This window comes from Gracilinanus agilis, chromosome 4 (assembly GCF_016433145.1).
Source record: "Gracilinanus agilis isolate LMUSP501 chromosome 4, AgileGrace, whole genome shotgun sequence".
In the NCBI taxonomy this organism is placed as follows: domain Eukaryota; kingdom Metazoa; phylum Chordata; class Mammalia; order Didelphimorphia; family Didelphidae; genus Gracilinanus; species Gracilinanus agilis.
Window position 1 is genome coordinate 188,274,073 of NC_058133.1, and position 21,995 is coordinate 188,296,067.

Genomic DNA, 21,995 nt, shown 5'->3' on the forward strand with positions numbered 1-21,995 from the left:
GGCTCCTAACCTTTCCCTGCCTATAATAGTAAGCCTTCTCAGAGCCACTGGCCACCTGCCTTGGTGCTTTCCTCAAAGGCCACGCATGGTTTCTGGGTTTAACCTAGGGCTCAACCTTTCCAACTATTTGTTAGTTCTGCTGCCAACATGAATTAGAATTTTTGTTGAGTTCATGAAATATATATATGTGTGTGTATAATATTTATACTTATTTTAGATAATATACATTCATTAAATATTAAATATATTTCTATATATTATATTCTACATGCATTTATTAAATATTATTATATTCTGTATATGTATGTTATATATAATATACATTTCTTAAATATATAAACATATTTCTATTTACGTATATTATATGTGTATATTCTATATATATTCTAAATATTATACACATTTATTAAACATTAAATATATAAATACATTTCTATAAATGTATGATATATTATATACATTATTAAATATATTTCTATATGTGTATATTATGTGTTCTATATATCATACATTTATTAAATATTAAATCCAGAAAAATATTTCTATGAATGTATATGTATATTCTAGGTTGTGTGCATTTAATAAATATTAAATATATGAACATATTTCTATAAATGTATATGATGTGTACACATCATATACATATATTAAATATATAAGTATATTTCTACATATATTCTATATGTCATACACTTATTAAATATTAAATTTTTCTATGAATGTATATTATTTGTCATATACATTTATTGAATATTAAGTATATTCTAACATATTGTATATGTATATTATATTATCATCTATACTCTATATAATATACATTATTTAAAATGTCTATATGTATATAATATATACGTATGTTCTAGATACCATATATTTATTAAACATATAAATATATTTCTATGAATGTACATTATACATATATTCTATATCATATACATTAACTATCAAATATATTTCTATATATTCTATATGTATATATCATATATTATATTCTATATGCCATGTGCATTTATTAAATATTAAATCTATTTCTATATATGTGTGTTCTGTATCATATACATTTATTAAAAATATAAATGTAAACAATATATAAATTTGTGTATTTATATATACATACACAGAATATATAGTACATATATAAAATAGAATATGTAAATACATAACTTATTCAGTCTACAGAAGGTATGTTTATTTATTAGACTGAGTCATTTAATGATTTTCAATAACTAGACCCATCCTCAAGGCCCACACCAATGGTAAAGTCATCACATCTAACCGTTTTTTGACCTGTGAGAAAACTGAAATCCAATGAAGCAATTCTGCTAGTTAGAAATGGAGACAGAATTTGAACCCAAGCCCTCGGGCTCCAAATCCGCCCTTCCTTCCTTCTCCTATATTATATCCACAGTTTAAGGGCGTTTTGTTTAAAGGCTGTTTTCTGGACTTTGCATCCTTGAGAAGCTCTCCCCAACTCCCGGGAAGCCCCCGGAGCACGAGTGGACATGTCTGGGTTGCTGCCTCGCAGTAAACTCGCTCCTCGTTGGCAGCCCTCCAAATCCATCCTCTCCCCATCTGAGCAGGCTCGGCTTCCCCGCCAGCCCCGGCCCGGTGAGTGAGACCTTCCCACCCAGACTGGCTCCTGGGCTCGGGGCCAGCCGAGGCTCCCCTTCCTTCCCCTTTTTTCCAGGTTCTTTTTTTTTTTTTTGAGCCTTCTTTTCCCCAAAACCAAAAATCTAGAGAAATGGTGTGCGCGGGCCCCCAGCCTTGAAACCTGCCATTTCCTTCAGTGACAGCTAAGAACAGCATCTGGAACTTATAAAAATAAACAAAGCCAGAGGGGTCCCGGGCCCATCCCAGCCTCCCCTGCCGGCCCGCCCCGAGCTCCCGTCGGACCTCAACCCCTACTCCATGACGCCCCTCGCCTCACACTCGCTTCCCCAATCCTGCTGACCGCACCCCACCCCAACTCTGCCCCCGCCTCATTTAGCCCCGGCCCGCCACATCCCACTCCCATGATTTTTCTTAAACCCTCACCTTCCGTCTTAGAATCACTACTGTGTATTGGCTCCAAGGCAGAAGAGCAGCGAGGGCTAGACAATGAAAGCTAAGTGACTTGCCCAGGGTCACACAGCTGGGAAGTGTCTTAGATCAGATCTGAACCCAGGACTTCCTGTCTCTAGACCTGGCTTTTGATCATCTCACTCCCATGACTGACCACACAGTCCCCCTTGCCTCTGCTGTCCCCCTCCTCATCTTCTCGGTATTATTTCCTGGAAGGGTGTGTAGACACCAATCCCCTTCCAGTTCTAGTCTCTCTCCTTATAAAAAAAATCCTCCACCAATCCTTGCACCCCCATTCACGTGAGCAGAGTGTGCAAAGCAGGCTGTCAGAGGGCCTGGGTTCAGATTCTGCTCCTGATGCTTACTGCCCCTCAGGGCCCCAGTTTTCTTATCTGCAAAATAAGAAGACTCATGCCAGGGGTCTCTCCCATTCCTAGGGAAAGCTACTTACAGCAAGGGACAGAGTCAGAGAAACCCGAGTTCAAATTCGACCTCAGATGCTGCCTATCTGTGTGGCCCTTGACAAGTCACTTCATCTTGGTTTAGTCCTCTGTAAAATGGGGATAATAATAGCACCTACTTCACAGGGTGCTATTATTATTCTCAGGAGAATAGAGAAATGAGATGATAAATGAAAAGTGCAGTACCTGATGCACAGTTAAGTCATATATGCATGAGTTATTTATTATTACTACTACTATTACTACTACTACTACCCGTATGACCTTTTACAATTCACTTAACTTCTCTGGACTTGAGTTTCCTTATCTGTAAAAGGAGGGGAATTGAATTAAATGTTTTCTAAGATGCCTTCCAGTCCTAAACCCAGCTCTAAAGACTCCATGGTCTTGTGTAACCTTAGAAAAGTTAAACTCTTTGGGCCTCAGTTTGCTCATCTGTAAAAAGGGGAGGTCAAACTAGATGGCTTCTAAGGTCCTTTCTAGCTATTAATCTGAGCTCCTATGATCCTATGACTTAAGCATATGACTTTCTCATTTTTGCAACAAAGCAGCAATGGTTTCTCTCTTCTGGTTGGCCTTTGAAGAGCCAGAGGGAGTTAGACACATCTTTGGATGAAATGTTTATCTGTCAGTCTGTCTTTCTTTCTTTCCTTCCCTCCTCCCTTCCTTTCTTTCTCCTTTCCTTCTTTCCTTCACTTCTTTCTTTCCCTCTTTCTCTCTTTTTTCTTCCTTTCTTTCTCTCTTGCTTTCTCTTTCTTTCTTCCTTTCTCTCTTTCTTTCTCTTTTTCTATCATTTTCTATCTTTCTCTTCCTTTTTCTTTCTTTCTTTCTTTCTTTCTTTCTTTCTTTCTTTCTTTCTTTCCTTTTTTCTTCTTTCCTTATTTCTTTCCTTCTTCCTTCCTTCCTCCCTTCTTTCCTCTCCCCTTCCCTCCTTCCCTCCTTCCCTCTCTCCCTCCTACCCTTTTCCCTCTCTCCCTTCCTGCCTTCCTTTCTTTCAAAAAAAAAAATCTTATTAACAATAGTTCAGTTTTTTTAAAAAGCAGTGGCTTTGGCTTCAAAGGCCCTAGGTTCAAATGATACCATTTACCCTTCATATATATTACCTTGGGGAAAGTCATTTAACATCTGTAAGCCTCAGTTTCCTCCTATGTAAAGTACAGGGGTTGGACAAGACAACCTGAGTATAGACCTATGCTCTTTCCCCCTCTCTTCTCACTGACTCTCCCTCCTGTTTCCTCTTAGAGCTCTCCCTTATAACGCACAAGTACCACGACACCAACTGACACACTGGCCAATGTGTCACTGGCTCATTCAGCACCCACAATCCACCTCCTCCTCATTGAGAGGCAGGAAGCAGACTTTCCTATTAACGTGAAGTATTATTTCCAAGTTGATCCATTGCCTGGTACTGAGATTAAACTTTATGGGAAAATGGTTTGGGGTAACCAGTTGTGTGGAAGAAGTTTGACCTCCCAGGGTTGGAGCCTTCTTTCATCCATAGAGAATGCTGAGTGGAGGAGAGCCGGCCAAATGTGACGGCTCTTTATGAAATAATCTGTCTTGGACGGTATAAAAGAACAGAGTAGAAACCACAATCCCATATACGCATACATCCCTTTGGCAGTTGTGTGGGCACGCGCAAGGATTTCATCAGAGAACCTCCGTATTGGTATCTCCCTCCGGACAAGAAATAGGAATCTCTCTGACCCACATAATTGTTCTTTAAGGGTAAACCTTCCAGAAGAAGGCTTCTGGGTTTGACATGGGGCTTGGGGGCACTCAGCTCCTGCCCACAGACAGAAGCAGTCACAGCTTTGGAAGATATATTTATTGTTCTGTCCTGAGGAGCTGAAGCAGGAGAGATGAGCTAGAATTTTATTACAATCAATCAGCAAGCATTTATTAAGCACCTACTGTATGCCAGGCGTGGGCAACTAGGTGGCACAGTGAATAGAGTGCCAGGCTAAGAGTCAGAAAGACCCATCTTCCCAAGTTCAAATCTGACCTCAGACATGTACTGGCTGTGTGACTTTGGACCAGTCACTCAACCTTGTTTATATCAGTTTCCTCATCTGTAAAAATGAGCTGGAGAAAGAAATGGCAAGCCAGTCTGGTATCTTTGCCAAGAAAACCAAAAAAAAAAAAAGGATCATGAAGATTCAGGCACAACTGAAAAATAACTAAACAACAACAAATGTGCCAGATACCATGCTAGATAGGCTCAGGGGACACAAAGACAAAAATGAAATTGTCCCTGCCAGGTGACTTGCCTTCAGTCTAGGAAGAGAACATGTACCCATATACCATGTCCCAAAAATTTTAGTGCAGTTTTAAGCTTCAATAACTTCTGAAGCATAAATTCTTCAAACTTTTAAAAAAACAAAATTTGAAAGATTAATTACTTAAAATGTTAAGCCATTGATTTTTTAAATTAAAATTCAACCAAGTACTGATTTGTGTTATTTATTATCTTAATCAATTTTCAGGCTTGGAAAAACTTTTATCAATCCTTGTTCAGGGACTGAAAAAATTGCATTTGTAACCAAAGCCAAAGATCACCCAAAGAACAAGGATTTGATGTGCACACCACAGTTCCAATGTGACCCTACAAGAAAAAGTCTAACGGGGATAGGGCAGAGGGTGCCACGTGAGAGGATCTCTCCTACCAATTCACCCTTTTGAGAAAGTGCCATCCAGAAATTGTCATGCATGAAAGGCATCATGATGGGGTCCTTGTCTTATTCAAATAAAAACTTTAAGTGGATTATTCAAATGTGCAAGGGTCAGGTAGTTGGGAAGACTTGGATTCAAATCTAACCTCAGACACTTCCTCACTGTGTGACCCTGCGCAAGTCATATAAACCCTATTGCCTAGTGCCTGCTGTTCTTCTGTCTTAGAATTGATACTAAGATAGAAGGTAAGGATTAAAATTATTAGATAGATAGATAGATAGATAGACAGATAAGCAAAAATAAATTGAAATAATTAAATTTTTAAATTTGGGGATTGGGGAAAATTTGTGGCATATCTACTCCGGAAGTTATTAAATCTTAAAATTGCACTGAGGACAGGTAGGTGGCTCAGTGGATAGAGAGCCAGGCTTGGAGACAGAAGGTCCTGAGTTCAAGTCTAATCTCAGATACTTCCTAACTGTATGACCATGACTGGGCATGTCACTTAACCCCAATTACCAATCCCTTACCACTCTTCTGCCTTGGAATCAATATTTAATATTGATTTTAAGACAGAAGGTAAGGGTTGGGTTTTTCAATTGCACTAAGTTTTGGGGGGCACTCTGAGTAAGTACAGATTATATTTAAATCAATACTGTCACACTTCACTACAATAAGAATCAGAGCCCCATCAGGCTGAGAGGCAGCTTGGGACAGTAAGAAAAGAAGGTGAAATTTGGAGTCAGATGTTCTGAATTCTAACTTTGGTCCTGCTATCTGTGTGACCTTAGACAAGTCCTAATTTAGACTCTACGAGTCTAACTTCCTCTCTCATAAAAAGAGGGGGCTGGACTAAATGGCTTTTGAGGTTCCTTCTTTTTATTTTTTTAAAAACTCTTCAATAAGGTTTTCTTTTTTCCCAGTTCTATATAAAAAATCTTTTAGCATTTATTTTCTAACGTTTTGAGTTCCAGATCCTCTCCCTCTCTCTCCCCTTCTCCCTCCCCAAGACAGTAAACAATGTGGTATTGGTTATCCGTGCTCTCTCTATGAAACATATTTTCAAATTCATCATGTTGTAGAAGAAGCCACATATTTATTAAAAAAGTGAAGACAATAAAGCAATAAGTGGTCTGCTTCGATTGGCATTCAAACTCCATCAGTTCTTTCTCTGGAGGTGAAGAGCATTTCTCATTATGAGACCTTCAGGATTGTCTTGGATTCGGGGTCTCTTCTAGTGTAAAGTCAATATTCCTATGATGAAACAGACCCTGAAAGACAATGTTTAAAAATAATCTTACATTATCAAATGTTAAATCATTAAAACAATAAAAACAAAATCCTTACCTCCTGTCTTAGAATCAATACTAAATGTTGATTTTAACAAAAAGAGCAGCAAGGGCTAAGCAATGGGAGTTAAGCGACATCCTAAGATCACATATTTCTTTCTTGTCTAAACCCTCACCTTCTGTCTTGGAATCAATCCTAAGTGTTGGTTTTAACAGAAGAGTGGTAAGGGCTAGGCAATGGGAGTTAAGTGACTTGCCCAAGATCACACATTTCTTTCTTGTTTAAACCCTCATCTCCTGTCTTAGAATCAATACTAAGTGTTGGTTTTAACAGAAAAGTGGTAAGGGATAGGCAATGGAAGTTAAGTGACTTGCCCAAGGTCACACAGTGAGGAAGTATCTGAGACCAGATTTGAACTTCCCATCTCCAGGTCTGGCTCTCTATCTGCTGAGCCATCTAACTGCCTCCAAATATTAAATCCTTTTTTAATCAAGTTGCAAAATATTGTAGAAAGGGAAAAAAGAAGGCCGAGGAACAGCTCCATAATTTTATTGAGATAGTTGTTGAGTCAAGAAGCATTTACAGTTGTCAGCATTTATTATGTGCCAGGCATTGTGCCAAGCACTAAGAATACAAATACAAGCAAAAAGACGGGTGGATCCTGCCCTCTAAGAGCTGACAGTCAAATGGAGGAAGAATATACAGAAAAGGAATGAAGGAGTGACCAGGGTGGCCACAGCACTTTTCCTAAAGTGGAGGTACCATGAGGAACTGACGGATCAGAGGAGAGGTCAGCAGAGGAGGGGGATCTTCCAGGGTAAGAAGACTGCCTCCAGACGAGGAAACCACCAACACGGGTCAGCTTCTCTGCAACTCACCCGGTCAGAGTTGCCCAGGGACACTGAGAGGCTGTAATTTACGAAGGCAGTTTCGCCACAGCCAGATGGGCAGCTAGAGGAGGCAGTGGATAGAGCACCGGCCTTGGAATCAGGAAGACTCATCTTCCTGAGTTCAAATCTTATCAGCTGTGTGACCCTGGGAAAGTCACTTCACCCTGTCTGCCTCAATTTCCTCACCTGTTAAATGAGCTGGAGAAGGAAATAGTAAACCACTCCAGGATTTCTGCCAAAGGAGTCTCAACTGAAAATCTGTATGTAACAGAAGTGGGACTTGATCCAGAGGTGGGATTTTGACTCAAATCCAGCCCTCTATGAGAAAATATAATTTAAAAAACCAGGGGTAGCTAGGTGGCACAGTGGATAGAGTGCCAGATCTGGGTTCAAATCTGGCCTTAGATACTGAGCTGTGTGACCCTAGGCAATTCATTTAACTCTGATCACCTAGTCCTTACCACTCTTCTGGCTTAGAATTAATTCCAAGAGAGCAACTAGGTGGCTCAGTGGATTGAGAACCAAGTCTAGAGAGGGGAGGGTCCTGGGTTCAAATCTGATCTCAGATACTTCCTAGCTATATGACCCTGGGTTAAACACTTAACTCCTATTGCCTGATCCTTATATCACCCTTCTGCCTTGGAGCCAATACTTAATATTGATTCTAAGACAAAAGGTAAGGGTTTTAAAAAAAGCAATACTAAGATAGAAGATAATAGTTTAAAAATAAAAATAAACAAGCATCTATAAGAGGATTTTCCATGAAGGCTTGAAGTCATGTGGAATGTCTGTGTGATGCCTGGGATTCCCCATCCCTGACTAACAGGGTGGCAATAAGTGACTCCAATCTAGTGCCTTCTGGGCTCTCCTTAGTCTCCATCTGTATTTACAGGAGGGAAGGAAAGAGAAGAACAGGAAGTCATGGTGCTTCTCCCCATGAGGGTCAGATAGCTCCATGGGATCCGGTGGGAGGGGAAGGGAGAACCCAGAAAAGGACAATGCATTTAGAGCATAAGATTTAGAGCCAAAGGGGACCTTTAGACCTATCTAATCCAACCTCATCATTTTACATCTGAAGATGAAAGGAAGGAAAGGGATCTGCACAAGGTCTCATCAATAGTAATTATCAAGGGCAACTAGGTAGCTCAGTGGACTGGGAGCCAGGTTTCGAGACAGGAGGTCCTGGGTTCGAATCTAGCCTCAGACACTTCCTAGCTGTGTGACTCTGCACAAGTCATTGAATTCCCATTGCCTAGCCCTTCCGGCTCCTCTGCCTTGGAACTAATACGCAGTATTGATTCTAAGATGGAAGGTAAGAGTTAAAAAAAATAATAGTAATTATAAGAGTTGGAATTCGAATCGAGACCTTTGAGTCCGGATCTGTGCTTTTTCCGCTATACCACACCCTACTGCTCTTCCTGTATGTGATGTAAGAAAAGAGCCCACAGTTTACAAAACAAGAAATAATAGGTTAAAAAAAAAAAGAGCCAAGTAGCAAGGCATCAGAGACACAAGTCTGGCATCAGAGGACCTATGTTCAAATTAGCTTACTACCTGTGTGCCCTCAGAGAAGTCACTGAACCTCTCTGGACCTCAGATTCCCTATCTGAAAAATAAAGGTGCTTGACAAGAAGAATTTCCCATCTCTAAATCAATAATGTTCACCCGGAACCAGACCAAATCAATAACTTATGCCCTCTGATCTGGGATAGGCCAGGAATTCCTGATTCTGTGACTCAGAGCAGTCTTCCCCCATTGTGTATAGGGGAAAGAATCTCCAAGAGTGGCTACAGACTTGACTATTTCCAACCCCAGTCCCAGTCCCCATCAGCCCCAGGACAAAGGATCTGCAGAAGAAAGCTTTGCAAGACACATGGGCATGACTCTCCAAGCCTTAGACAAAGAGGGATCTCCTCGCCTGACCCAGGACAACCCAACACAGCCCTGCCTGGATGCTCTGAGGAGAGACTAGGGAGAGCCAGACCTAGGAAATGCTTCCTGGTGATTTGTGTGGATCCCAAATTGGAATGGACTGCCTTGAGAGGCAGTGAGTTCTCTGTCCACTGAGGTATTCCTATAAAGGCAGCAGAAGTCAGGGAGATTGTAGAGAAGGTTCCTGAGCATGCATAGGGCCCCCAGGGGTCTCCTCCAATGCTGAAATTCTGTGCCTCTAAGATTCAATTAAAAGGCTTGGTGGAAGGAACTGGGTAGGGCTCCTGCATCTGGCTAAGGGAGGGACATGGAACATTCCAACCATGACATCACAACTCTCACTCAAGTCCAACAATAAAAAACGCAAGGATGGAGAGTGAGGAGTGAGTCCAGGGAGGCTGGCTTTGGTCCAGTTTGTGGGTGGCCAGTTCTGTGTCCTGCACTGGTCAAGAAGGGCGGAGGCTAGGGGAAAGCTGAGCTCTTCCTGCTTCTGTAGCCCTCCCTTGACCATCCTTTCATCCTTGCTCTAGGAAAGAGAGATGGGATGACAGGAGAACCAGAAAATGGCTTTATTGATCAGTCCTTACTTTTCCAAGTAATGCATATAAAATATAGAATTAGTGTGGCTTTCTCCATAGGCTGATCATTTGTGTTTGTGTATCCAGAGTGTCCCCAAATCTTAGTCCAAACTCTCAAGAGTTTAAAACTGTCCCCAAGAGGTTTGAGACAACATGTATAAGTCTGGTTTGTGTTTTGTAATTCCATAAGGGGACAGCTGGGTTGCTCAGTGGATTGAGAGACAGACCTAGAGATGGGAGGTCCTGGGTTCAAATCTGACCTCAGACACTTCCTAGTTGTGTGACCCTGGACAAGTCACTTCACCCCCATTGCCTAGCACTTAGCACTCTTCTGCCTTGGAACCAATACACTGTATTTATTCTAAGATAGAAGGTAAGGGTTTAAAAATAATAATAATTCCATAGAGACAACAGAGATTAGATCTGTGATTCCATTATTATAGAGAACTCCCAGATGAAGAAACTCCTTCTACTGGTACAGGTCACCACCTTCTCTGAAACTTTGCATTCAACAGTTGGTGAGAATGCTGAGAGATTAAGTGAGGGGCATGTGGCCAATATGTATTGGAAACAGAATTTGAACTCAGATCTTCCTGGCTCCACAGCCAACTCTCTATCCAATATGCGAAGTTTCCTTTCTTATATATAGTCTGTCACAGAAGTTATCTCATTTCCACCAAAAATAACCTTGGGAGAACAATTATCACTATACCTAGTTTATAAGTGTGGAAAAGCTCAGAAGGACAGGCTACCTTCATATCCATGTAATAGATGGAGAAACTGAGGCTCAAAGAGATTGACTTTTTTTCCCCAAGGCACACACTGACTAAGTGGAAGAGTTAAGGCCAAAAAACGACATCTTCTGGTTTTCCATGGTTTTCCAGAAGGCTCAGGACCTCTCAGTCTTTGTGACGTTAGGAGGGTCAGGTTAATGAATGGTGGTGATCCTTTCCCAGCATCAGGACCCAAGTTGGGCCTTCAGTTAACCAAGACCTCTTCAAGTGCTTTCTCTTTCTTGCCACCTCTCTCCCTTCCTGTCTCTCTCCTGTATCCCTTCTCCCAGCCTCTCCCCAGGGTCCATCCTTCATAAAGAGTTCTCTGTCGCTGAACCGTAGAGGTTAGGGCTAAGAGGATGGGAGAAAAAGCTGAGACTTGGCCAGAGGACTGAGCCCACAACCAGGCAGAGCATCTGGGAGCTGATCCCACCCCATGTCTTTCCAACCCTATCCCCTGTCTGAGCTGATGTCTGGAGCCTGCCTTGGGTTTAACCTGTCTCCTCGTCCTGGCAACGGGATGGAGAGGAGCTCCTTACTTGGGCTGATGAGCAAATCTCCTAAGCTCCAGCTTCTTCCAGCAGGCTTAGTGGTAGGCAGTCTGGAATCATTTCTCCTCTGCTTAATGATCTCTGACAGAAAGGCAGGGCCGGGAATCCTCAGGGACTCAGCCAATCCTGGGCTCGTGTCCCTGCGCCCCTCACCCTCGCCTCACTTCCCCCTTCCTCCTCGCTTTCCCCATGTTTCTCTCTCCGTCTCCCACGGGTGGGCCAGCCGCCTCCGAGGTTGACTTCCTGCCAAAAGAATGACCTCTACTCTCTCCACCTCTATCCCCAGGGTAAAAGTGATCATCAATGATGAGCGGGCTTAGAATTTAATGTATACATCTTCTGGAAAATGACACTGATATTTTATTGCCTACTTGGTGGAGTTGTTAAGAGGGAAAGTGCTGAAGTGTAAATAAAATTAAATTGGATTAAAAAAATGTTAAGAGAAAAAGGGCTTTGTAAACTTTAAATCCTATATGAACGGTGACTGTTATAATGGTTAGAGTCTAATAGCTTTGGGGAAAAACTGTGCACAGTGGATAGAGCACCAGGTCTAGAAATAGGAGGTCCTGGATTCAAATGTAACCTCAGCTACTCTCTAGCTGTGTGACCCTGAGGAAGTCACTTAACCTAATTTGTCTAGCCCTTGTGCTGTCTTAGAGTTGTTACTAAGACAGAAAGAAAGAATTTTTTTTAAACCTTTACCTTCTGTCTTAGAATCAATACTGTGTATTAGTTCCAATGCAGAAGAGTGGTAAAGGCTAGGCAATGGGGGTTAAGTGACTTGTCCAGGGTCACACAGCTAGGAAGTGTCTGAGGCCAGATTTGAACCTAGAACCTCCTGTCTCTAGGCCTGGCTTTCAATCCACTGAACCACCTAGCTGCTCCCAGAAAGAATTTTAAAGAAAAACATTGTCTTGAGAGTCATATGAACTTTCTCCATTATTTTGTGAATATCATTGTTATTGAGTATGTATTGTATACAGAGGCCAGGAACATGTACTCTGAGGAATGTTCTTAGGACCATCTCCTCACTACCTTCCCTCTTGCCCTCCACCCCATCCAGCAAAACCCCACCATCACCAGCTCCCTCCTGTATTTGGGGCCTTGTTGTTCTTACCTGGACTGCTTCCTCCTACTTCCTCCAACCACTCAAATCCCATCTTGTGAGTGTTAGCTCAAATTCTTCCTCCTTTATGGCATCTTCTCTAAGACTCTCTAATACACTTTTATCACAATTGTTCAGTCCTGTCTGACCCTTCACAATGCCATTTAGGGTTTTCTTGGCAAAGATTCTGGAATGATTCGCCATTTCCTTCTCTAGCTCATTTGACAGAAGAGGAAACTGAGGCAAACAGGGTTGAGTGACTTGCCCAGGGTCATACAGCTAGTAAATGTTTGAGGACAGATTTGAACTCAAGAAGAGTCTTCCTGACTGCAGGCTCAGCGCTCTATCCACTGAGCCACCTAGCTGCCCCCCAATTCTCCCGTTCCACACACAATCTGTACCAAAGAATCGAGTTCTAATTTACAGATTATTTGATTTTTCACTGCTGTTTTATACATGTTAATCATGAATCTCCAAGTGCATTATACATTTCTATGGCTCAAGGACCATATTTTATCCTCTTATACAGGGGAGTGTGGGAAACAGGTAGAACCAGTTTGCAAGAGTGTCGGTTTTTCAGTGTGAGCATTTAGACCTCCGAGGTGAGCAAACAGCTCCAAATCAGGGCTTGAGTGATTTATTTTGCTGATGGTCTAAACTTAAGAAAGTGTTGGAGAAAATGTGAATAAAGCGGATTCGGTCCAGAAGTATGCTGAGTGTTTATGGAGAGCCAACTGCTAAGCCTTTATTTACATCAGGTCTCCCTCAGTTCCCAACATGGTATTAAGCATAACAATAAATGTTTACTGAGTATCACAAATTTTTACAAATGGATATAAACATCCATAGACAATGACTGGCTTGAGCCCTAACGAGACCTTGAATCAATTAATGAACAAACGGTTACTAACCTCTTACTATATGCCAGAAACTTCAAGTGGGCTGATGTATTCCAGGACAACAGAAATTCCCTGGAAAAGAGGCATAGATCCCAGACAGCACGGACCCCCTCCCTCCTCCACCTTCAGTGCCTCCCACCTGGCCCAGGACTCCTAACTCCAAATCCTTGTTGATTTGGGGTGTTTGTGGCTTTCTCTGTACTTCGTCTAGATGACTCAAGGGGGAGAATCCAGACCTCTTCAGAGGCCCTGCAGCCAATTCATCTTAATGATGTAAAACCTGAGGCCACAACATAGAAATCACTTGGGGGAGGGGAGGGAGAAGGGATTAACAAGACCAAAGTGGTTTGTGCAGAGGAAGAATGGGGAAACCCAACACTGCCTGCTCACAAATTGTTTTAGCATGAGCCTTTCCTTGGCCTCTCGGAAGAAAGAAGCAGCCAGCTAGTTCCCTCCCCTTCTCCTCTTGTGCTCCCCAGCTCTAGGAGAATCAGGAATGAAGTCTGAAAGGAATGGGGGAGCACAGCCCAGAGACACGGAGAATCTCCATGGTTTGCTGAGCGTATCTCCCAAAGAGTAGTCATGGCGGACGTGATGGTGATGATGGTAATAGCAGTGGTATCAGAGATGACCGTCATAGGATCATAAATTTAAAATCCTGGGCTCCCTCCCCAATCTGGCACTTCTCAGGTTTAGACGATGCTGTAGGTCTGTCATCTACAGATCACAAGCCCTATCAGTGTGCTTCCCTTTAACAGACAACAATAAAACAAAATCAGCTCAAAGAGAAGGGATTTACTGAAACAGAACATAAAGAACAATGGCTGCAAAACAGTCGCTTGCTATAGATCTTGGGCATATTCCTCTACAGATGCATTAAGCATCAGTGGGAAGAGTGAATACATAGAATGTCCTAGACACGTGTTAGGGAATGCACGTAGCCAAAACCACCAACACCTCTGACACTATAGAGCCCCAATATTATTTCTTTTCTTCTCAAAATGCTTCCTTCTAGTCATTCCTTCTAGGCAGGTCACTAGGCTGAATTCCCAAAACCTGCCCTTCTCTGCAGCTCAATTTCCAGTTTCCCAGGCTAATTCTCATGGCTCTGTTCTCTGCCTCCCAAAGTCATGTTTCTCGACTCTACTTGCTTCTTCTCAATACTGTGTCTCTTTCCCAATGAAGGAATGATTCTCTTCCAAGAGCTGGGCCTTAACTTCCACAGCTCACTCTTTTCTCTGCTACTAACTCCTCCGAGCTACCTGGAATTGGTATATTGTGTATTGGAACTGACTGGCTCCTGAAGCTGGACTCAAAACTTTTTTCACACCTCTTAGAAGGGAATGGGGAAGAGTAACAAAGCTTCCTTCTAATTCTGTTGAACTGGAGTGACTGATTTCTTTAGACTTCATTTAAGCTTTAAAAACTTTGTCCTTGTTACCCATCTCTTACTTTCTGTGATTTAACCTACTGGACTGGTAAGGGAGGAAATAAGTAAACTCATTAGTCCAGGGTGTCCAGATCAACTCTCTCTACTAAATTAGTAATAGTAATGAAAGTGAAAATGATGATGAGGTGAGGAAATGGTTGGAAAGATAGACTGGACTAAAGTATCTCTGATACACATTGGCCTCTGGGCAAGTCACTTAATTCTTCCTTGCCTACCTGCAACTCTGAGAACATAAATTAACGTGCCAATCTGAATGAGTAGGGGGTGTTTTGTCACTGGGAATTCCAGATACTGGTGAAATCACAGTAAAATAAAATTAAATGATTACATATCTACAGTTCTTTGAGATTTATACAGCAGAACAGAGGTTGGATTTAGAGTTAGACTCTCCATCAGATCTTAGCTGTGTGAATCCAGTCTGAACTGTGTGGCACAGGGTGTGTTTCAACCTCAGTTTTCTCACTGGTAAAATGGGAATCTTTACAGAGCTGCTGTGATGAATAAAAACAAATATAAATAATAAATAAAAAATAAAAAAACAAGTATAGCTAACATGTATATAGGGCTTAAAGTACTGCAACATGTTTTACATATATTACACCTTTTAATAAAACAGGATAATGTATAGAAAGTACTCTATGAGCCATAAATCAATATATGAATGTCATTTATTATGATGATGCATTTTTCTCACAGCATCTTTGTGAAGATTGTATAAGGGGAATAACTAGGTGGTTCAGTGGATTGAGAGTCAGGCCTACAGATGGGAGATCCTGGGTTCAAATCTGGCCTCAGACACTTCTAAGCTGTATGACCCTGGGCAAGTCATTTAACTCCCATTGCTTAGCCCTTACCACTCTTCTGCCTTAGAACTAATGTATAGTATTGATTTTAAGAAGGAAGGTCAAAGATTTTTTGTTTTTTTAAATCACATAAGGAAAAATAAATAAATAAAGATCATTTAAGGATCTCTATCCAGTTGTTATAGATGGGAAGATGGAGAGGTTTAGTGAATCACCCAGGGTCATGCAGCTAGCCTGTGTCAAAGGCTGTCTCCCTACTGCCAGTCCGGTATACTTCTCTGTTACTCAATATTGAACCTCTTATACCAAGATGCATGACCTCTGACATGAGCTAGGAATTTCCCTATGGATGGCTAGAGTTATAGATTTGGAATCAAACGACTTTGATTTGAATCCTAGTTCTGCTACTCAACTCCTATTGACCTTAGTCAAGTCACATCCTTACTTTTCCATCCATAAAATGGAGGTATTATATTAGATGACATTTATGATCCCTTCTAGTTCTAAATATATAAACCAGCACTCAAAACCTTACCCATCCATCAAGACTCAATTCAAAGCCTGCCTCGTCTTTGAGGCTTTTCTGAATGGATCCAATCCCACAGTTTCCTCCCTGAATTCCTAAATAGGGCAGCCACTGTCTGTACCACTCACCCAGGACATCCTGCCTCCTGTCATCAACTAGTTTTTCTTGTATCCTACACTCAACTAGATTATAAGTGCTTTGAGTCTGGGAATTCTGTCCTGAACATCCTTGCTATTGTTCAGTCATTTCAGTCATGTCTGACTCTTCGTGACATCATTTGAGGTTTTTTGGGCAATGAGACTAGAGCAGTTTGCCATTTCCTTCTCCAGCTCATTTGACAGATGAAGACATAGAGGCAAACAGTGACTTGCCCAGGGTCACACAGCTAGGAAGTGCCTGAGGTCAGATTTGAATTCAGATCTTCCTGACTCCGGATCTATGTTACTTAACCCCTCTGAACTTCAGACTAGAGGAATCTGAGGCCCAGGGATGCTATAAGAAAACAACTCCGCAACCTCAAAAGTACTATATGCATATGTAAAGTATTAAATGAGTGGATGAATCTATTATCTTTGATTAAACCCTCCCCTCTTCCAAACTCTTCTTTCTCTCTCTCTTTCTCTCAATCTGCCTTTCTCTCTCTCCTTTTTCCCTCCTTCCCTCCCTCTCTCCCTCTCTCTCTTTGTCTCTGTCTCTTTCTCTCTCTCCCTCCCTCTTTCTCTTTTCCTCATTTTCTATCTATCTATCTCTAAATATACATTCATATGTTGACACTAAATGATAACTCTAGTCCAACTATCAATAATATGGAATTATGTGGGAAGCCAATAAGAGAATAGATAAAAATCTGAGACTCCTCTTTTGACCCCTTTTGTGATCCTTGTGATTTCTTGTTGAAAAGTATTGTGGCCTTATTGAAAAGCTTTAAGTTCCTACCAAAACTGAATTTAAAGGGTTAACACTGTTAACACAGCAAGGAATGCTGCTGCCTGGTATAGCCAAGGCCAAAACTTTAGCAAGGGGCAATTCGACCCTGAGAAAAATACTCCCAACTTGGCTTTCTGATAAGAAACCAGTCAAAATTCAACCTTGGCCTTGGTCTATTCTGAAGCCAATGTTTTGTGTTTTGATGTGACATAATTTGTAACTTCTGCACATCTGCAAAGTTTCAGGGGGGTTCTTTTGTGTGAAATATATATAATAAACTCCATGCTCCTGGAGCCAGAGCTGGAAGCATGAGATAAAAGACAACTCCCTTGTCCAGTCCTTATTTCCTTATCAACTAAACTGTCCTTATCAGATTATCAGAGATGATAAAGAGATCTCGACATTAGGTCTTGATCAATGATGCATGTAAAAGCCAGTGGAATTGTGCATCTGCTAAGGGGGGCTTGGGGGACAGGGAAAGAACATGAAATATGTAACTAGGGGAAAATATTCAAAATGAAAATTTTCCCCAAAAATAAATAAATAAATATACATTCCTACACACACCCATTTATACATTGATGTGTAATAGACATATGCAGAATAGTGTAACTAGCAGGAAGGATTAATAAAAAGAACTGTGCTACCTGCCTGAATGCAGGATAGTAGAGAGGGGAGGGAGACCCGAGACAAAAATAATGTCTTTTTCCCTGAAGGTCTTTTTAAAACAGGAAAGGAGAGAAATGGTCTTGCCTAGATACACAAGAAAGATGTAACCATAGGAGCCTGCTAGCTTTTATAGGTTCTTTAACTAGTGTCTTCCCTCTGAGAGTGACAATTCTTCTACAATCTATGACCTTTCTTCCCCTTCAGAAAACCAAGACTGCAGAGGAAAACCAGAAACCAGCAGCAAAGCACGCAAGGAGCGAACAGCCTTCACCAAGGAACAACTGAGGGAACTGGAGGCAGAATTTGCCCATCACAACTACCTGACAAGACTCAGGAGATATGAGATTGCTGTGAACCTGGACCTCACAGAGCGCCAGGTGTGGGAACCTGACTTTTCCTCTCTTCTTCCCTTCACTCTCCTTTCTTCCTCCCCTCATCCCTCCTCTCCCCTGCCCTCACTTCCATTCGCGTTCTCTCTTCTTTAACTCTTCCTGATACCCTATTCTTCTCTCCATTCCTCTGCTTTTCTCTTCTCTCCTCTCTCCTTCCTTCTATTTGCCTCTCTTCATTCCTTCTTTACCTTTCCTTCCACTCTTTTTTGCTCTTCCTTCTCATCTTCCTTCAACTCTTCTCCTTTTCTTCTCTTCCATGTCTCTCCCTTTCTTCTCTCCTCTTTCTTCTCAGTGGCCCTTACTTTTTCTCTTTTCTTCCTGAACATCTGGCCTTCCCCTCCCCATACACACTCTCCTTATCTTCTTTTCCTTAAGCCCTTATTTGTCTGTTTAATACATTACCTTCCTTTTACCCAGACAATTTTAAGGTTTGTCTTCAGACAGGCCATCAGGTTCTTTGAGGTAACTGGTAGGGAAGAAAGTGAAACATATGAAAATACTGACAATAGACCTCTTTCCATCTCTGCTCCTTGGGCATATTGAGGTAACCAGTTGTTCTATCCCATAGAGCTAGCTTGAACACTGACCAAGGGTAGAGTCACATCAACACTAGGAGTCACCAACCTGGTCTTCCTTCTTTCTTCTCCTCAGGTCAAAGTGTGGTTCCAAAACCGGAGGATGAAATGGAAGCGAGTCAAAGGGGGACAGCCTGTTTCACCCCAGGAGCAAGACACTGATGATGTAGACTCTGCAGCCTCCCTAAGTTCAGAGTGAGATACTCTATGAAGAAAGAAATTGGACTGGAAGCTGTAATTCCAGACAACCCTTCCCCCTACGGGCCCCACTCTACAGACAACATCCCCAACGCTCTGAAGGATATCCCCCCAAACTCTTCCCCTCTATGTGCTTCTTGGGAGGGAGACTTCAACAGCTTAATTCCACTGGAACCCTGAGGGTCCAGAGAAAAAACATTCTGTTTAATCTAACTCATTGACTCCTTCTACTTTTTTAAAAATTTAATGCCTCTCCCACCTCTTATCCTCCACCCAACCACAAAGCCATTGAGTGCCTATGTATCTCTGCCCACCAGTATCTCTGCCATGAAAACCTCAAATCGGATCATGAAGAGTCAGAAATTACTAAGGAAGCAGCTATGAAAACCAGAGACTTTAAGCCAACTTGAAAGGCTTCCTCTCTTCACCCAAAGTGACCCTTCCAGGAGGCTTCCTGAATCCCTGATTGATCCCCTCTCAGATCTCCAGTCTGTCTCACTGTCTTACCCAGACCCACTGTGGAAACAGGGCTCAGGTTTGAGCTCTGACCTTCATATGATGGACCTGTTGACCACCCTCTAGAATGAGAACAAACACAGAGAAAAGATACCTATTTCCCAGTCCTCATCCCATTGAATCTGCTAATTGGATTATAAGACTTTAGGATTCTAGGACAGTTAGGTGGCTCAGAGGATAGAGAACCAGGCTTGGAGATGGGAGGTCCTAGGTTCAAATGTGTCCTCAGATAGTTCATAGCTAAATGACCTTGGGCAAGTCACTGAACCCACATTACAAAGCCCTGACTGCTTTTCTTCCTGGGAGCCAATACTCAGTGTTGATTCTAAGACAAAAGGCAAGGGTTTAAAAAAAAAAAAAAAGACTTTAGGATTCCCCTCCTCCTTCTTCTGATACTTTTAAATCCTCAAGAAAATAAATCTAAGAGAGAATGTCATGGACAAAAGTTCTAATGCCTTCCCTGGTCAGAAAGATCATGAGAGCCCATTTCACCATGAATTTCAGCTTCTCCTTTAACTTGATAAAATTTGCTTCACAAATGTCTGGCCACTTATCTCATGGGCCCATTTCCTTGCTAGAAAGCCTTGGCCTTAGGGTAGTTAATAGAGGCAATATATTAGGAAAATGTCTTTAGGAATACTAGAGTTAGGGCAGCTAGGTGACTCAGTGGCTAGAGAGCCAGGCCTGGAGACAGGAGGACTTGGGTTTAAATCTGGCCATAGATACTTACTAGCTATGTGACTGTGGGCAAGTCACTTAATCCCCACTGCCTAGCCCATGCTACTCTTCTGTCTTAGAATTAATATTATGGTAGAAAGTAAGAATTGTTTTAAAAAAGGGGGGGCGGTCTTAGAGTTGGGTCCCATGAGACTTGGTATAACCAATTGGGTCTATTTATATTTAATTTAACTGCCTCTAATTCTGTTGAAGAAGAAGAAAAAAGAGAAGGGAGAGAGAGGCCCCCATAACAACCATATGTCTCTACAGATTGATAGCTTATGGACAATGGGCCTCTTCCATACTTTATTCAGGGCAACACTGAGCCCAAAGCTTTGTGGGACAGTAGTGGGGAAAAAACTGACTCTAGGGACAAAGGATCCGAGTTCAAATGTCACCAATACTTATCATTTGTACCAAGTCACTTCACTTCTATCTCTGGTCCTCAGCTTCTCTATCCAAAAAATCAGAGGATTGAACTAGGTGGTCTCTGAGGTCTCTTTGAGCTCCAAGTCTATGATGTAGAGGTTTAGTCAATTTATAACAAATATCTGAAAATGCCAATGGCTTAGACTGGGAGGTAGGATTTCAGAATTGTAAATGAGGACTCCAGTGTGAGGAAAATCAGTAGGAGGGCTGAGTGGCCCATAAAAAAGGGAAGTTTTTTGATGTCAGTTTTCCATGTCACAATAGAGCTCCAACACTAGAGATTCCAAATGAAATGATTTCTTCTTGTGCTGAGGGATCAATCTTCACTTTTTTAATTCAATACTATTTTGTTTAGTATCTACTATGTACAAGGCTAGATGATACAGTGGATAGAACACCAGGCCTGAAGTTAGGAAGCTCATTTTCCTAAGTTCAAATCTGGTCTCAGACACTTACTAACTGTGTGACCCTGGGCAAGTCACTTAAACCTGTTTGCCTCAGTTTCCTCATCTACCAAATGACCTGGAGATGGAAATGACAAACCACACCAGTATCTCTGCCAAGAAAACCCCATGAAGAATCAGAAATGACTAACCAACAACAAGTGTACAAGGCACTATGTTCCTAAACCTTGTCCACAGAAAGGATGTGATGCTCATAATGTGTACCTCCTCAGTGGTGGGGCAATAATGCTGATAGGCAAGAATGAGCCTATGGAGGCTCTGGAGAGACCATCTAATCCTATTGCCCTGGTAGATGGTGACAGATGGACCTGGGAAAGGGAATACCTCCCCTCAACCTCCCAAAGGAGATCCCACTCAATTTAGTTCTAGGTCTCCTGAGTCAACCCACTGCAGAGGGTAAGGCAGCCAGGAATCGAGCCTTTGATCTTTCATATGTGGTTTTCAACAGTCCCAAAAACCGTGGAAATTGATCGTCAAGCAGGATGACTGATTTTAGCATCTGTAATTTTTTGTAAAGCATAACTGTATATTTTTCATTAATCTAACTCTTTAAGATCATTTTACTTTATAACAAAAATCCTGAAGAAAATAAATAAACCAAAAATAAAAAATACTCTGGTTTTCCCCTCCTTTCCCCCCAGTCTTGTGTACACTCATCTTTCATTTCTGGTAACAATCCTGATAAGAACTGGCCTGAATGAAACTAGGAAAATCCCACCAAATGCAATAATCAGTCTCTGTTAGAAAAGCACATGGGAGAGGGGAAGACATTATGCAGATAGAATTATTTCCCATCCTCCTCCCTATATATGCCTGAAAAGTTGTGTAAAGGAAATCTTGGCAAAACAAGATATTTTTCCATTGATTGGCAGTACTAAAAATGTATATCTCTTGTAGGGGGATGATGTAACAATCTTTGCCTAGAAGACACCAATGCCTTGACTTGTCCCCATCTGCCACCAGCAGAAAGGAGGGAGTTGGGAGGAGAGGCTAATTTAGAAGGAAAGAGAATGACTTCTTTTAGGTGTATTGAGATCATGGTTGACATCCTGTTGAGACATACGGGGGCGGGGGGGGGGGGGGGGGGAGGAAGGGATGTCTCTAAAGATAGGGGAA

At 41.7% G+C, this 21,995-nt stretch overlaps 1 protein-coding gene across 2 annotated transcripts in view; it reads left to right on the top strand.

Annotated features, from left to right (window-relative positions):
- Positions 1 to 19,971, top strand: part of MEOX1 (mesenchyme homeobox 1) — a 31,106-nt gene extending 11,135 nt beyond the window's left edge. Inside the window, exons 2-4 of one of the 2 annotated variants that reach the window (XM_044673434.1) lie at positions 7,902 to 7,916; positions 17,809 to 17,965; positions 18,632 to 19,971. In XM_044673434.1, the coding sequence (XP_044529369.1) occupies positions 7,902 to 7,916; positions 17,809 to 17,965; positions 18,632 to 18,754 (295 nt within the window). In that variant the 3' untranslated portion in view covers positions 18,755 to 19,971. Of the gene's footprint in view, positions 1 to 7,901; positions 7,917 to 17,792; positions 17,966 to 18,631 lie in introns of both variants that reach the window. The other variant, XM_044673433.1, reaches the window with a different exon arrangement.
- Positions 19,972 to 21,995: the final 2,024 nt, after the last annotated feature.